At 39.9% G+C, this 18108-nt stretch overlaps 1 protein-coding gene across 3 annotated transcripts; it reads left to right on the top strand.

Annotated features, from left to right (window-relative positions):
• The first annotated feature begins 4060 nt into the window (after positions 1-4060).
• si:dkeyp-69b9.3 (myocardin) lies at positions 4061-17020 on the top strand. 3 transcript variants are annotated; one of them, XM_053494953.1, is made up of 15 exons: positions 4061-4341; positions 4908-5077; positions 8558-8614; positions 8797-8852; positions 10073-10139; positions 10467-10592; positions 10852-11045; positions 11549-11689; positions 12189-12493; positions 13864-14005; positions 14091-14516; positions 14656-14751; positions 14902-15045; positions 15137-15191; positions 15312-17020. In XM_053494953.1, exons 2-15 carry the CDS (start codon positions 5023-5025, stop codon positions 15737-15739), a joined length of 2292 nt encoding a protein of 763 aa, XP_053350928.1. In that variant the 5' UTR covers positions 4061-4341; positions 4908-5022; the 3' UTR covers positions 15740-17020. The 3 variants fall into 3 exon arrangements, with proteins under 3 accessions (XP_053350928.1, XP_053350927.1, XP_053350926.1); XM_053494952.1 differs by having other exon boundaries at positions 8794-8852; positions 14905-15045; XM_053494951.1 differs by having other exon boundaries at positions 8794-8852.
• Positions 17021-18108: the final 1088 nt, after the last annotated feature.

The raw sequence follows: 18108 nt of genomic DNA, 5'->3' as shown, positions 1-18108 counted from the left end.
GTCCTAAGAATGGAAAATTAGGCTAATTGGCATTTTCAAATTGCCTGTAGTATGTAAAAGAGTGTGTATATGTGTGTGCCCTGCCTGAGTGTACCCTGCCTTGTGCCCTAAGTTTCCCGGGATAGGATCCAGGACCCCCTTTGACCCTGTGGATAAAGTGGTATTGACGATAAGTGAGTAAGTAGCTATATGTAGCTTTGTTAACATTTCGGCACATTTGTGGCATTCTTTCATCAGATTCATGAGGTAGTCACCTGGAATGGTTTTTAATATAAACAAGAGTTTGTGACATTTTTTGCCTTCTTAATGTAAAAAAATAAAAATAAAAATAAAAATTGACCATAAATTGTCTTGTGCAGAGGAAGAGTCAAAACTAAAGGTGGCTACTTAGAAGAATTCAAAATCTAAAACATATTCTGGCTTATTTAACAGATTTTTGTTAATTATATAATTTCATATTTTTGGTTCTGTCATCATTTCAATGTCTTTAGTATAATGACGCTGCCTACTGTTATATTCGTTTAGGAGTGCCTGTGACACATGCATCTGTGAAAAACTACATAAGCAAACACTTTCCACTGGCTTAACACATTTTCTGTTTTATATATATTCTAGAGGTTGCCCATTGCTCTGCCTGTGTACATGAGGTTTACCCACGGCTCAGGCTGTGTGCAGATCCTGACGCCTACGTGCTACCATTACCTACAAATGAAGTGTGTGGTCAAATCGCTGACACTCATCACGCTGCTTCAATGTTTCAACAGCCCTTACTTCTGCCTGTTGTATGCACCTTCACTGCAGACGCTCTGCAGTCTGATCTGGGGTTTCAGTAGCTATGAGCTACTTGGCCTGGTGTACCCATTTTCGCCATAGACGACGCTGCCTACCCACCCATGTATAGCCATCTGTCTGGCCAGAGTTGGTCTTCATGGAAGAATTGCGGCCCAAAAGTCATACCTCTGACTTTGTGGAAACAAGACTAAGTGTCTCAATTATTCACGAAAACATAGGACCTGGGCAGCGGAAAAATGGCAGCAAAATTTTAAATATTTGGCAGTAACAAGAGGCAGGTTCTTTGCCGAAGGACTGAAGAGCAGTACAATAATGAGTGCATGGAGCACTAGGTTCCTTGCTAGTTTCAGACTGCATTTCTGCAAATGAAGTTGGTCTGGATTAATGGTGTCTTCAGTGCTGAGAAATACAGGCAGATACTTATCCATCATGCAAAATCATGTGGGAGGTGACTGATTGGGCCCAAATTTATTCTGCAGCAGGACCCAGAAATACAGCCAATGACATTAAGAACTATCTACAGCCCTGGAAGTGATGGTTTGGCCCCCACAGAGCTTTGATCTCAGCATAATTGAGTCTGTCTGGAATTACATGAAGAGACAGGGATTTGAACAAGACTACATCCACGGGAGATCCATGGTTAGTTCTCCAAGACAACCTACGGGACCTTCCGGGTTCCTTCAAAACAGTATGCAAGTGTACCTAAAAGAATTGATGGCAGTTCTGGTTATGTGGGAAAAGGGTGGTCACACCAATTCTTGGAATTCTCTTCTGTTCATTTCCATTTCATTTTGTTGATTGATAAGAAATGAACTATCAAGACTTCTATTTTTGAAATCATTCTTACTTGCTCTGAAACTTTTGCACAGTATTGTATATACAGAATATGGATTGGTTGGTTATTATGAGTCAGCTAATTAAAGCTAATAATTTGCTTGACATACCGTCCTCACAAGGATAGTAAGGCAAACCTGTCTGTGTGTGTGTGTGTGTGTGTGTGTGTGTGTGTGTTCGTGCGTGTGTATGCACATGCACCCCAGATGTGCCTTTGGTCTGTGATCCATTTGGCAGTATCTTTAAAAGACAAGAGGTTTCATGATAAACAAGTGACAGGCTGTGAGTTAGTTATGGAATTGTTCTCTCTTTTTCATCGCCCATAATTTTTTTATGTTACATACAGTACTGTGAATGCTTTGATTATATTTGTGTGTGTGAGGTTTTCCCCCTGCAAAGCATTTTAATGTCAACTTTTCCCCATTAGCTAGTTTGCTTTGTGCAAATGGATGCATGCCAGTCTCAGAGACATTATTGTTTTTTTTTCTCATGTGATTTTCATTCATATTTCCATAATTTAACATTCAAAGGATGTATAATGTTGAGCATTATATTGTATTATTTGAATACATTCTCTGTAAATGGATTTATAATGGTGTTTTGCATCACTAAACATTCTAATCTTTACCCTTTAGGTAGTTATTTTTGTGCCAGCAAAAAAGCAGGCAATTGCCAGTTGCTGGCTTCTCATCTGTCCTCATATAACCAATCATGACCTTGCTTTGGCGCGAGTCGACTCTCATTGCACGGTGCTGCCACTGGATGGCAAACTCACTCCAGATTTCTGTGTGCAGTGCAACACATGAAACAACCTTACCTACGTACTGTCTCATATTTAATGAAGCTCTTGTTGCTGATACGCTGACAAATACAATTTGCAGCCTTCTGTGGTTTCATATATTTACCAAATCTAGTTTGTTCGGCTCAAAAGCTTCATATATGTCTTTAAAGATTTGTTGACCTTTTGTTTTCTTATTAGTTTTTTCATATCTGACTAAACTGGGACTGACTGTGCACACTGTACTGAAGAATAAAGAAGCCCAAACAATATAGGCAGTACGTGCCATTCAAGCTGCGCCACTCACTGACACGGGCTGGGGCTGTGGTGGGTTAAAAGGAGTGTAACAGGTGTTAATCAGAAAGGGATTCCCAAAAAGAAGGGGGGGGGTAGATATCTGACAAGGGAGTGAGAGATTACATCATTTTCCCTTCATGTCTATAGACGTGTCACTGTGTGTTTGTGTGAGTCATTACTGTGCACGGCAGACCCCAGTGCTGTGGACCTTCACACAAAGCAGACATTTTGACCTGACATGGATGTCAGTTTGTCTCCAATGATCACACGACCCGTTCTATTTTACTTCGTCTTAGCTGCATTATTATTGTGTACATGCAGACTTTAACATCTGCTTCTTTCAGTCCTGAGCTCTATATATACAATCTGCATAAAATAATTAGGATTGAACTTCCTGCACTTCAGTGCTTCTCTCTCTCTCTCGCGCGCTCTCTCTCTTCTCCTCACCCATCTTCCCCCACGACACACACACACACACCACACTGCTGATGCAGCAGCACACACTGACATGCCTGTCAAAGTAGCGGAACAGGTGGTGCTGTAATGACCACACTCTACCCATCCCCCCTCGTCCCCCTGACCCCCACCCACCCACATGCGCACACACACATACACTAAATTGATAGATTGATCCACAGTATGTCTAAGTGCTGTACATATGTGTGTGTGAAATCCGGCAGGTATTTAATAAGGGGGAACTGCACATACCATTGCACTTGATCTCAGAAGATGATGATTTAAAAACTGAAACCATGAATGTTTTTTTCTGACTAGAAGTCTATAAGGTCATGCCATCTTTCTCTCAATCCTAACACCTAACCTTTACCAAAAAATGATTTCAAATATATTTATCGATTTTTTAATTTTTATTTTAATCTGTCATATACGCCTATCCTTATGGAAACATTTGGTCCCCACAAAGATCTAAAAACCTGCCTGCCAGACACACACACACACACACACTAGTTTATATAGTTTGGAGTCACATGTTCCGTCAATGTAACATAACTCATGAAGCACGCCGGCCTTCTGGTAATCACTTTGAAATCTTCATTTTAATCTAATCCCACCGTTATTGGGCAAATGATTCTGATTTCAGCACTTATGTATTACATATGCGAATGTGTTAGTGTGTAGTCTGTAAGGCTTAGGTGCCTGATCAAACAAGAGTCTGGGTGTGATTGAAGCCGTCAAACCTCCAAACCTCAGCATCAATCAGTCAGCAAACAAGTCTGTGGTGTGTGTGTGTGTGTGTGTGTGTGCCAGTCCTAAGGTTTCCAAGGAGGGGGTTGGGTTTGGGGTGGGGGGTGGGGTGGTTCAGGGAGCTTGTTTGACAGCCCAACACAGTTGGCACAACTTTGTCCAGAGAGGGGGTTATGAGAGAGAGAGGGAGAGAGCGGACAGGGTAAGTTTGGAGAGAAGGCAAAGAGCTAGGATCTCTTAGCTCCTTGACTCCAGACACTCATCTTTAGAAGATCTCGGAAGCAAAAAGAAGCAAGCCTGGCTTAAGAGCCACCATTACTAAATGCATCTGAATTCCTGCCCTCCTTCGCCTCGTCCTTTGGTTTCTCTCTCTCTCTCTCTCTCTCTCTCCCTGGCACAGGCCACTCCACTGGCAGGTCAGCACAGAGCCTTCTTCTGTAAGTATCCCTTTCATTCTCTCTGCATTCTCTCTCATACATCTTTTCACATGTATTTTAGAAGAGTGTGAATGTCAAAAAAAAAAAAAAAAGGCTGACATACTTAAACTTCATGAGGAAGACCTTGATGGTATTTTTGGAGTAGGGTTCTTCGGGCGAGTACCCTTAAAAATGATTGTGCCAAGATATTGCAGAAAGTCAACATTTGACAGCAGCTTGTAAAGAAAAAAAAAAGTTAATCATCGTGTCCATTCCTGCATCAACGGCAGTAACTCAGGCCTCCATGTGAACGATTTTTATCTCATCTAGTATAAGCTCTGGCTGTTTTATCCATGGCTACTCATTATTGTGATTTAGATGATGGAACCTGTCCTGTTTAATAAAATGCTGCTTATAAAAACGTGTGTTTGCAGTCATGACTACCACCAGCCTCTTTGCTAACCCATTTTTCTTCTTTTTCCTCTCTTTCACACCCTCTCAGCAGTACTTAAGTAATCAAGTAAGAGGTGTATTCCGCTGTGTGAGTCACTTTAATGTAACCTTTCTCTCTTTCTCACTTCTTGCAGAGGTTGAACAAAAAACCCCATCAGAGCCCATCCTTCATACCTGCTGTACAAGAGAAAACCTTGCAGGACCTCTATTTTCCCATAGAGATTTATCTTCTGCCTCCAACTGTCCATCATGACCTTGCTGGCCTCTGAGAGGTCGCTACTTATCCGGAGCAAATTCCGCACAGGTAAGCACTGAGGTCAGAGTTCACAGGAATCTTGAGCACGTAAGATCATGACTATCATATGTGGCAGTGCATAAAGGTGAAGGTTGCTGCTTGGAAAGTTTTGAATGATGATTGGTGAGCAACCATAGGTGTGTATGTGTGTGTGTTTGTGTGTGGTGCTGTGTAATGTTTCCTTGGTAAAGAGGACAGCTGATGATGTGGTGTCATCTGGGATCATGTGGTTATTATATAGCTAGTAGTATTGACTGCTTTTGGTTCACGTATGGTTGATGAGTTGAGAAGCTCTCGGGATGTACTGTACTAATAATGAGCTTTCTGAATGATTTCTGAATGAAAACATTTTTAAAAAAGCCCCACAAATTCATTGTATAATTAGTAAGTATAAAGCTACAAAGGCGAACGAGTAAACCAGGACTTATTGGTTGTGCCTAATAACAGAACATGATTACGAGAGTTGAAACTACCTTTATTTTTTTTATATAATCCTCTGCTACACTAATTCATTTCACTAGTGCTAAAGTTTTCTCAGTACTCGGGAGTCATAATCGGACTGCCTGCTTTAACAGCTGAAACACTAGCCTCCCAGGAACTCCATTAACGGTCCAAACATGTGGAAATGGTTTGAAGCAAGGTCCAGTCTGTACGGGGAGATTTGACGATAACTTCCAGCCAAGTTCCATTAATATGCGAGTGGTGTCCGTGAATTATTGCGTGTCCAGTTCCCACAGGGAATTTATCCGTCCAGTTTTTAAGGACCAGGCGTTCCACTCGCTGAATGTTCACAGGAACACGAAACTTTAAAAAGTTTGCACCATTCAAATGTTTTACTGGGCCTAAGAGTCCCATCACCGGACTGTGCTTGACATCTTCTGTGAACCACAAATGAGTTTTACGCCATCATTCACGAGATATTTCATCACAAATCCCAGTTTGTTTTGAACGCACATTGTCCTTATACAAATGCGCAATTAAGCCTTATTTTGTGTTTGAGCATTAAAAAGATTCAAATGCACCACTGATCAGAAACCTCTGATTTTAAAACTTTTAAACTCAAAAGATGTTGAATGAAAAATTATTGGATGAAAATATTAGAGGAACTTTTTTGACTGGAGTTCTATGAACATTTTGAACTGATGATTTTTTTTTCATTTGTAATTTGTAGTTTTATAAATAAAACATAAACACTAGACATAAGGAACTGTTTTTGTAAAACAGGACATATTTTACATAATAACTATGTTGACTCACATACGTGATTTCGATTTTAGTTTATGAAACTGCTTGTCTGGACTGGGGGTAACTGGAAGTTTCACTGTGTGGGAACTTTGATTGTCATCCGATTAATCTTTTAAGCTGATTGCATGTTTGATGTTCTGAGATATTAAAATTAAAAAGGATTTACGCTTCCTCATCAAAATACATGTGGACACAGGGAAGGCCATGTGCCTCTCTTATCTGCGCTTGGAACTCCTTCAAAAACCAGTGCCCTCTGACACACTGCATCCATGTTCAGCCCTTTTGACTGAAGCACACATGTTTGGTCAAAGCAGATGATTATGCACAAACTGAGTTGGCCTGGGATGAGAGAGACTGAAGACCTCATGCTAGTGGAAGTGAGACTGGAAGACTCACTATTGTATTTTGGTGTTTTAATAGATTCTGTAGTCTTAAAATGCTGAATCAGCAGTTTGTCTATGCTAGACAAGGATTTCTTTTCGTTCACTAATGAAATAAAATGCCATGTCTGGTAAACACAGCGGCTTTGCAGCTGTCTAGAGTGACGGTATTACCTGGAGGAAGAAAAAAATAGCTATGGGATTAAGGTTAAAAGAGTAGTCTCTTAAATTCAGCATATTCTTGCAACCATGTTATAATGACCAAATGTGATTTATTGCATCTGTTTTGCATAACTCTGGCTTTACTGGTATGAGAGAGAAAAACTGTGCAAAATCCAGTCATTGCTGTTGAGCTCATGGCAACTTGTCAAGATAAAAAAAAAATGCAAATGCAAAGATTTTTTTTAAACGGTTCTAAATTGAAACAGCAACTGTTATTAATAACGAGATTACCAAAGTCTATGTCTGCAGAAATGCTTTTATTTAACATGCCTACAGCGACATGTCTACAGTACTTTTACCGCTTATTACACTTGACTACCACTGACATTTCCATGATGGATTTGTTCACGCATGTCATTGAACAGGAAGCAGGACATACGGCATGCTTCCTTCCGTTTTTCTTTTGACAACGTTCTTCGATCCCACTTTGTTTACTGCTCGGCTTTGTCATTGACCTTTGACATGCCTCTTGCTTCTATTTACTCATCCTTCAAGATTAAACGTCAGTAATATACTCCTTCTACCCGGGATTTTGTTCTGACCTTCAGTCTGATGAATTGCGACTAGAGACAATAATACATATAGAAGGAAAAGCCCTGGTTCTGTGTAGCACATTAAATAAAATGGAAACCCATTCACTTAAATTGATTAAATGCCTGCCTGAACCTTTTGTCCGATCTAGAACTTGCAAGGAAGTCACAGCAGCTGATTTGACACCAAGGCGGAAGACAAATCGCATTTTTGCAAGTGTGAAAGGTGTTACAGAACACATTTGCTGAGACACAGTAATGCCACACTCAGGGCAGGTGTATAAACACATAAACCATAAACCGTTGTTTTAACACACTTTAATAAATTGCTTTTTTTTTTTTTGGCCTATTTTCCTGTTTTTCAAATGAAGCCACCTTCTTTAAAGCTGTCAGTGAAGCTGTACACAAGCGCCTGATACGCGGTGCTGTTCCATATTTTACAGTAAATGTTCTTGGTACTGTGTATCGTTTTAAACGTTCGCTTTGAACGTTATCCAACTAAACGTCTTTGATTCATTTGATCAGATACTGATTTACAAAGTCCACAGATTTTCTAGGAAAGTGAAAAGAGGAAGAAATTACTTAGCAGTATTGACAGTGAGAAATAGAGAGACGGGAAAAAGAGGGACAGCTGAAAGGGGGATGGGAGATGACAGAAATAGAAATACTGAGGGATAAATAGTTACCTCCTCCCTTCTTTTCCTCTCTCTCTCTCGCTCGCCCCCCCCTTCACCTGCTGATCCAAGTAACTGTATGCATGTGTGTGTGTGTGTGTTTGCATGTGTGTGCGTAAGGAAGTACAACCATTAGGGGATGTCACAAGAAGTGTGTGTTCATGTTATGTACAGTATGCTCCTGGACCTGAGCGTGCAAGCAGTATGAATCCGTGCCTGAAGACAAACTTGCTTTTGATCACTAACAAAAATGATTGCACTTTTAAAAGTAATATCCTCTCCTGCTCTTAATGCGCAAAGTTCCAACACAATGCTGTGCACTGAAGATGAGCTTTACTCAGCATAAATACGATCAGTTTTATAAACCACTAGGGCTAGGACATGCATCACTTTCTTAAGTGATTCCTGGTTTATTGTAATACCGCTCTTCTCTTTCAGTCCTGCAGTTACGAATACAGAATCGCAGACAACAGAAGGAGCTAAATGCTGACTCTGGTGAGTATGTTCATTCATTTGAGTTGTGCTCCTTACCTTAACAAAATATCACTGTTATAGAGTGTGAAAACAGGCTAATTTATAATATCAGAGTCAGCAGTTTATTCCCTACAGTTACAATAAGATTCATGACTTTAGCTTTCTTCTTTAATTCATTACTCTTTTTTTTCTTTCGCCAGAAGGTGTGAAGGCCTCCTGCTCTGACAAAGTAGGGGAGAAAGAGGTCAATAGCACTGGGGTGAGTGATGTGTCGGGATGTAATAAGCAAGAAGCACAATGACACTCAATAAACCAATAACGATGAGAAAAGAGAATGTATTTTCTACTGGAGGAAGCTGTTAAGGTTTTTAGTAATCAGGCAAACCTAGTTCTAGACTATCTATGGAATGTGAAAAATAGGAAATGGACAACTTAATGGGATACAGTAGCTGTGTGTGTCATTTCTTTCTACATTTTTTATATTTCTTTTTTTCTTTGCTAATATTCATAATAGTCTATCTATCTATCTATCTATCTATCTATCTATCTATCTAATAAATAAATAAATAAATAAATAAATAAATAAATAAATGAGGTGCATAGTTCTAGTTAGCCATATGGCTAGTTCTGCTTAGATTAGCCTAGCTTCAGTTAGCCCTACCATTAGTTTCAGTTAGCAATATGGCTAGATCCAGGAAAGGAAAAGAGTTACATTTGTACTAAATACATTGTGCGTTTGAAAGCAATATAGCTCAGTGGGACTGAAGAAGCTTTATATGCGTCTCAGCTGAACTTTGAAATTATTTTTTGCCCAGAATAAGGGTTGTGGAATTTGGCTCAGATTATTGTTACATTGTACTCACATTGTGGGTGATGAACTTTACGGTCTATGAGCAGGAAAATTTATAATGACTAAGATATAAATTTATAATGATTTATAATGACTTGTAATATACTTACTGTATATGCGCGTAAAAACTTTGACTTGAGGCAGATTTGAAAAAAAAAATTCAAACTATTCCTTCAAAAATGTTTTTTTTTTTTTTTTTTAAATAAAGTGAAATTAGCTAGGATCTTTTATACACAGGCAAAGTAAAAAATGTATTTGAAAAGTTTTTTTCGTTTTGGTACAGTAGCTTACTATTTTCCATCTATAAGGACGTATATTTATACCAAAAATGCTAGTGAGCCTCAGGGCCTGAAGGGAAATTCTATAAAATGGAAGACTATGTAAAACTGAAGTGTAAGCTTTTTTAAAATTATTTATTTAAATCCACTATTGGAAGAAGATATTTGTATGAAAGTCATTGAAATGACAAGCCTCTGTGTATTCCCAGTAAATATACGACTAAGTGAGTGCGTGCTAGGCTATGCAAGTATGTATTATGCTGTGAGATTTGTGCTCTGCTGTGTGAGTGTGTGTTATTGAGAGTGTTCTGGTGTTAATGGTTGGTGTCACTGGGCTGTTTCCCAATGCAGCATCAGACAGTGGATGGCACCACTCTGAAGTCGCCCCCTAGTGCTCTGACTGCTGAAACTGCACAAGGTGATTCATGATGCAAGAGGGAATGGAAATTATTGTATGGTATAAATAACAATCGCTAGTAGCACTTTTCCCCAAATGTTAAACTGATTCATTAGTTCATCTGTTGTACTTTTTCTGTTCTTGAGGTTACACTCAACCTGAAGTAGACAGTAAGCTGATTAAAGTAACGAGAAATTGCTTTAGGAGAAAATTTCTAATGATAGCTTTCACATATCCAATTCATTAGTCCCCTTTAAAACCCTTTGAGGTTTTCTTTGAAATTACAAGGGTAGCTGATTAAACCTTGTGCCCCCCCCCCCCCCTCACTCTTTTTTTCTTTTTGTGTAGATAAGACTAGCGGTGGTGCTCAGAGACAGAAGAAGGCCCGTCTGCTTGAAAATGTCAGTGAGAAGATCCAGAGGCAATCTGGGTCCATTGAACTACTTCAGAAACACATCGCGCCACTAGAAAACAGTGAGTAAAAGTAATAACCCATTCAAAATATTTCAAGGATAATTGCACTCAATATGGTAATAGAAAACTTTAACAAAGCTTAGAAAGTTATTTCATTGTGTCTAATTTAGCAATGCTGTCTTTAAGAGTTTTTGAACATAATTACAGAATATGAAACTGCATCAGTATTTACAGCATCAGAGAACCTCCTTTCAGTTTCAAACATAACACCGATGGCCCCCCTTACTTTCTTGACTCTCTGTTTCATTTTGTTTTCCAGCTTCTGTTTCCTTTTCCTTACCCTCAGATGTCTTCGAAGATGACATCTCCTCATGTTCCTCTGCGTCTCCTGAGCAACTCGGGACACACCAATCTCCCAGCTTTTCCTCGTCACCTGGGCTGAGCAGTGACCAGTCACTGAGTGATGTGTCACCAATTGCCATGCCCATCAACCACAGCCCAAGCAATGTTCAGGTATGTACAGTAAATGTTGTGAAACACCAGAAAAATACATATTTGTTTCTTTTAAGTTAAAACCCCGCGTCAACAATGATTACTCACATTTTTAAAAATAATTCTATTCATGTGGCGTCTCTGCCATACAAGTCCCTGTGTAAAGAATAAAAATATAATGGATTCAAATTAGTGCATTTAGATAAAATCTGTGATTTGTCCTTCCAGTACTATTGCTCAAGCCATGCTGTTATAATAAAATTAATCAACATCAATTATAATTTGGTTCATGGTAAATATTTTTTTTCCTCATGCTTTTTTTTTTTTAAACATTAAGTACCCATGTTTAAGAAATATTATATTACAAAATAATGTAATTTGTCATATTTTATACCTGGTATTAAATAAAAATGCTTATTGCGAGATCTCAAGCGAGACTCAGACCTTTGGTCATTGCTGTAGAAAAAAATGGAAACAAGTGAAATCCAATTATAGTTTAAAAACTAATTTTGTTCATCTTGCAGCAATGTGGTTCGGCTTTGCTCCCAGCAACTGAGGGCATCACAGAGTCAGTGACCATGACGGTGGCAGGGTCAAACTCTATGGCAATGACTGGGAGACCCAAAGGAGTGTATGCGCCCTCTCAGATGTCACTGCTGCCAAAGGTGCGGACTCACATCATGATTGGGGCCAGGACATGAAATGCTTGAATGCACTGGAAATGTGCACTGTGAAATATGTGATAAGAACTTGAATATATGGAATTTTGTTTTACCAAATGACACATGCAGGGTGTGGAAATACTACAAGGAGTGTTCAAGTCAAACCTGGATTTTTTTTTTTATTGTTCAGAATAACAGAACACAGTTATGAGAGTAAAACCTTAATTTCTCTTTATAATTCCATACAGCCTTCCTTCAAATATTTTACTGTTTTACTCATCACCCTAATGTGCTTGAGGTCTTCTGTAAATGTCGATTGCTTTTACACTTTTATTCACAAGAAATTTCATCACATGTTCCAGTTTGACATGAACACCCTTCGTATTTATTGGAATGTTCTGTCCAAACCAACACACAGATTTTTTTGAATTTTTTATTATGGAATTTCACATTTTTCTCCATTTAATATGATCCTCTCATTTTTGTTTAATTGCTCTCTCAGACAGCTCAAAGTATAACTCCACCTACTCATTCCATTCTGGGAGGGTCTTTATCCTCACCACGTCCTCCACGGCCACGGAAACCACGTGACTGCAAGCCTAAAATGAGGAAGCTGAAGTACCACCAGTACATACCCCCAGACCAAAGGGGAAACACGGGTGGCACTTCTGGGAACAATTCCCAAAAGAACAGCAACACTCAAGCTCTGCCTATCGATCCTGCATACTCTCACCTCCTACACCGGCAGCAGGTTGTCCTGCAACTGCAGATTCTAAATCAGCAACAGCAGCTCACTGTGGCAACCAGGTAAATGAAACAGTACCCAGGCTCACTCTAATAACCTGTGAGACCCTTAATTACTAGCTCTTGAGACCTATTAGGAATGGCAGCAGGTCTAATTCAAGTTTTTCCAAGCTTTTTTTCCCCAAGTAACTCCACTTTAGAAGCCCATATTATTATTATTAATAATATTATTATTATATTTTTGTAGCCATGCTACTATATAGTAAATTACCATGAAAAAGCATACAAACCACAAACTATTAGATAAGCTACTTGTTCAAAATTCCAGACAGTTGTTTGGAACTGGAAGACAGTTTTATCACTGACAAAAAGAAAAAGAGATTTGTGGTTATCAGTCATCCAGCAGGCAGACGAGACTAATCCTGTTCAAAGATGAGCGCCTGTTGGGGATCACTGGCACTTGTGTGGTGACCATTTATTCCAGGTAGCCCAATAATGAAGTAAATGTTTCATAAATTCAACACAATAAATATTCATAATAATATATTACATGATGGGTTAAATTTTCTAATTTTGAGGAAATGCAGTCTCAAAGTTATAGTGTGTTCACACTTGACATTTTGGTTTGATTAACATGAACTTTGGTGCTGTTGTACTGTTAGTGTAGTGTGGTTTACTCGAACAAGTGTGAATACTGCCATACCAGCCTTCGTGCACCAAGCAAGAGAATTGAGGGATGGGTCTCGGTCTGCTTCCAAACGTACTCTGGTGACGTTCGATTGAAATGTGAATGCACCATGGACTGATGATATAGTAACGAACCTAGTCTGCTTTGCTAGCATTATCTGATAATGCAGGCAGGCAGACGGAGGAGAGGAAAACATACGGTGCATTGACATACATTTTATTTGCCATCTGGATCCCTGCTTGTGTTGTTACATTTTATAAACCCTTCATGAGTTTTCAGCTGGTAAGCATACCACCATATATAATCCACCTGCCCTTTGGTCCACATGCCTTAAGGGAACCAGGACTGGTGAACCAAAACTAATATATCACTATATACTTGAGTCCAAACCAAGAGAAGTTAACCATAAGTGGGAACTCACACATCTAATCACATTGACATTTGGTTTTACTATATGATAGGTTAACATTAAATCTTACCTGATGAGAAAACTGTAAATGACATCATATTACAAATCTGCAAGTGTACTATGTTCAAAAGTGTTGTAAAGCTAGAAGCTAAAGACTTTGGACTGACTAGCTCTTCTTGGTCAGTGGTTGCTAGTAACCAGATCTGCAGTGTATGTAAGACAGTGATACATAAACCCATGAAAAATTGTATGTTTTTTAATGTGAAAATGTTAAGACAGACACATTTATAATCATCAAAAAATAACTGACATCCACATAATTTCTGCAATTAACAGTGAAAATCAGGTAGTGACAATTTCTGGAGCTGGACCACAAAATTGCCTTCAGCCTGCTCCCCCTCAAACAAATGCCACCATCCAGGAAACAAGCTCCACCCACAAGCTAGAATTACTTCCCGCAAACCTTGACGACTTAACGGTAAGAATCTTGCAGTGGCTTACTATAGTTAAAATCAAAAACAGGTTATTTCAAATATATTGAATGTTTCAACTATTTGCCACAGGTGTCAGAACTCCGACAACAGTTACGCAAACGCGGACTCCCGGTCTCTGGCACCAAGCCTGCTCTGTTAGAGAGGCTCCGTCCCTTCCAGTTGCCCCGTCCCCAGCTAACACCTGCCCCACTTTGCAAGTTGGAAGGGACTCTTGAACCTTCTCCACGCCCTAATCTAAGCCCATCTAGAAGTCCTTCACAGATTTATATCCAGCCATCACCAGTGATGGAGGAAAGCTTGGCTGGTGCCACTTACTTGACATCCCCCTCTTCTTCTGCGGGTTCGAGTCCAAAACTGCAGGCCCCCTCACCTCCGATGCCCTCCAGTGCATTTTGGAGGTCAGAGCAGGCAGCAGAGGAGCTGACTGTGGAGCTGGAGATGAGGGAGAGGATTCGGAGTAGACCCAGAGGAAAAGCTCTGGGTGCAGTCACACAGGCAAGGACAAACATAACTGTGCCTTCCTCAAATGTCAATATACATACTGTATGCATACATAAATATGTTAATAGGTTGTCACAAAAAGTCTCGATAAAGATTGGAAGTATGACAAAAACCAGAAAAATCTCAATTGCAGACAAGTGGAAGTACCCTCCATCCTTTCCTGCAACAGGACCCAGGATGCGCCAGAGGGAAACCAGACACAGAAGGACAAGACGTGCTGTTTACACAGGTGAGAACACATTAGCAATCAAATTGCAAATTGCCTTATATTAATAAAACACATTTTAGAGCTAATTTGAACAGAACTGTTTATTAATAGCTATGGAGATATTCCTGCTATGATTAAAACTGAAATCTCTTGCTCTGCATGGTGTATCAGCAGGTGTTTTCCTGTCAGCCATGTGATACTATCTCTCAGGATTTTGAGCTACCGATGCAAATCACAGCCAGCCCAGAGCAAGCTCCACCCCCCACTGAACGCAGTCTGGAGGAACTACTGCAGGAGGCCATTCAAAGAGTACAGGTATGTGCATGTAAGAGAAAGAGAGAAGAAGAAGAAAATGTGTAATGTGTGAATCTTTTAATAAAAGCCTATTTTCATCCTTCCATTTTAGATGGACCCACATGAGTCTATAGATGACATCTTGGAGGATCCTGTTAGCGCTTCTGGTTAGTAAGCAGCATTTTCTTGGATTTTACACATCAATAAACATCACATATGACCATGCCATGTATTTTCCATTAGATTCCAATAAGCTTGGATTGTTATTTTCCGATTTTTTTGTTCAGGTAACACCATCAATTCTGGACTCAAGTCGTCCATCACCACCCTCTCCGGTTCCTCACCTGGATCACCACCTGACCAATTGCAGCCTACCCTGCCCAACTCGAAAGACGAATGTGGCCGCTCATCTCCACTTTGCTCTTCAATTCTATTGGAGCTTCCGCCCTCCCCTGCTCATGCCCTGCCCCTTGCATCTAACCCTGCACCTCCTCCTCCTCCTCCACCAATCTGCACAACTCCTCCTCTAAGTGCTTCCTCCAGAAAGAGGAGATCTGACGTGCCTGCGTTTGACGCTGTTGATTGGCTGGAATCCCTGACCTCTGGCCTGCACCCTCTTACACCTCCTGTGGCACCTTTTGTGGAAAGCGACTTTGCCCTTGATTCAGATCTGAACATAAGCAGGGTCCTAGACCTAATGGTGGAGCAGTGGTGAGGGACATGAAGGTGTGTGTGTGTGGATGTGCGTGTGTGTGTGTGTGTGTGTATGAATGCGCGCGTGCATGTGTGTGTAATTGGATGCTTGACGGGTAATTACCCACTGTTCAAATCTTGTTTCCCTGGAGAGGTGACCCCATCTCCATCCTTTCCCTTTAATATCCATCCATCTCTGTCCAGCGATGTGACCAAACAGATCCTGACTGGTGTTGACTGCAACTCTCTATTCTACGCAATGTCGGGAGAGAGAGAGAAAGAGAGAAAGAAAGACAGACCAAGTGAGAGCGAATGCAATGAAGACAGTACACACATGTGCATGTGCGCACATACACCATACACTTGTATATATCAAACCAAATAATTCCTGTAGGCATTCACACTCCCTCAGCGCCAGACAAACCGTCGGCATGATGAGCGCGAGTGTCTGCAGACTCTTCAAACATGTTGTGTGTCTTCACAGGGAAGGGCATGCACTCCCTGTGTGTATGCTTTTCTTTGCTGCTTTCTTGTGTGTGTATGGGTTCATGCATACACGAACATGTTCTTTATCTTCACTTTCTTGAACGCTGTAAGGTGCTTTAAGCACCCAAATGCACTCGTTTCTGTCCTTGTCTGCTTCTGTACTGTTATTTTCCCGTTTGAACAAAAGATTTTTCCATGTTTCTTAATGTACGCATCCAAATAGCTGTAATAATTTTAAGCGCTGGCACAAAGTTAAGAAACTCCATGCAACAATAGGTCCCCTGGAGCCACTGGGTTAGAACAGAAATGTCTTTATATAGCTTGCTGTTCATTACACCAGGAGGTAGAACACCTTTCTTGGCTTGGAACACTGAATCTCTCTCTGTTTTTGAAACCTCATCCTATTATTTATAAGGTTGCAAGCTATGATCTCGGAGCGGTGTTCTGGAGATAACGCTAATTTCTATTTAGTGAAGCTTTTGGATTCTAGCTCTACCAAGCAATAGATTTGACTTAAGGGCAGAATTCTCAAATGTTATATCATCCACACTAACATTGATCTTTTAGCAGCCTTTTGCTTAATGTAGTGTGACTATTCACACTATTACACTCCATAGCAAAGGTTCAGTCTTTCTCCTGAAAGCCATATTTGGCCAGGGTGTTTCTGTTCCATTGCTCCTGATGTTGCTTTAAACTGCAATATCATTAACTAACCCAATGAAAACATTTTCCATGTTAATTTATCAATATATTTATTGAATAAATTATTTAATCTCACCTTGTCATGTTCAACTATTCAGCTGTGTTGTAACTGTTAAAGGCAAAAAAAATTAAAGTCTTAATTGATTTTCCCATCTGGTCTTATTTGTCTTCTGTATTTTGCTTAAATAGATTATACAATACCTCGCTAAAAACACTAATTTTTTTTAAGTGCCTTCAGCACACAATGTGGTGGCCAGTTCACATGTGAAAATCATTCCTTATGCTCCTGAAAAACTTTGATGTGTTAACCTGGTCATTGAGGTCAACAGCTGATCTTATTTTATTGCCACATAACGGTTCGGAGTCTAGACCTGATGACCTGAGGCGACCCCAGATTTTGTCCAGTGGACCCTATGCATGATGGGTATGTGGCTTCGTGTGCTCCCCTTCTTACCCAGATGCAATTGGGAATTGGGTCAACACATCAGACCACATGACCTTTTTCCATGGTCTAATCTTTAAATGGAAGCTTTTTCCCCCCATGTTATTCACTAACCATTGGTTTTTTATGACCACACAGCAGTTTAATCCCAACCATGTGAGTTATTATCACACTGTGTGTGAAAATTGACTTACTTTTACTATTAATTAAAGCACTTAGTTCTACTGTAATTTATTTTATTTTTTTTACAATGCAACTTTACTAAACATCCATAGCCCCTAATTATGGTCACTTTTGATGTTGATGGTACAGCAGTATCCTTCCAGGTTTTAACTGTCCTTAACTCAATTCCAGAAATTTCAGCAATCTCCTTAGTTGTTTTCTTTGTTGATGTTGGCTCTTCTGAAATTGCGACTTGGCCAGGCAAAGTGTTCTTTTAAAAAGTAGACTCTTGCTTACTTGATGTATTTAAACCATCCAGATCCTAATGCTTCCATAGGGTTTTGTGAGGCTCTAAAGATTGCATATAGTGTGTTATGCATAGAGCTAGGCTCAAAATCTAATCAGTTCGGCTGGTCTGAAATAAGCCAAGGTAGTCATGACGTTCACTCGGCTTTCATCTTACATTCCTCCCCCTTAGGCTTTCAATAATAATTTCACAGTCCGTAATATTGCTCTAGAACTTTGGAGTGTCAGCAGCAGGATCTTTCCTTTTATTCACCATACTTCACATTCTATCAGTTTTACATCCTCTTTCAGTA

Source organism: Clarias gariepinus, chromosome 4, assembly GCF_024256425.1.
Source record: "Clarias gariepinus isolate MV-2021 ecotype Netherlands chromosome 4, CGAR_prim_01v2, whole genome shotgun sequence".
Lineage (NCBI taxonomy): Eukaryota > Metazoa > Chordata > Actinopteri > Siluriformes > Clariidae > Clarias > Clarias gariepinus.
This window is presented reverse-complemented; position numbering and strand designations above follow the sequence as displayed.

Excerpts from the sequence above, each read along its gene's own strand:
- si:dkeyp-69b9.3 (XM_053494951.1), top strand. The coding sequence starts at position 5,023 with ATGACCTTGCTGGCCTCTGAGAGGTCGCTACTTATCCGGAGCAAATTC. Across the intron at positions 11,690-12,188 it reads AGATGTCACTGCTGCCAAAG|ACAGCTCAAAGTATAACTCC; the intron begins GTGCGGACTCAC and ends TTGCTCTCTCAG. Across the intron at positions 14,752-14,901 it reads AAGACGTGCTGTTTACACAG|CAGGTGTTTTCCTGTCAGCC; the intron begins GTGAGAACACAT and ends ATGGTGTATCAG.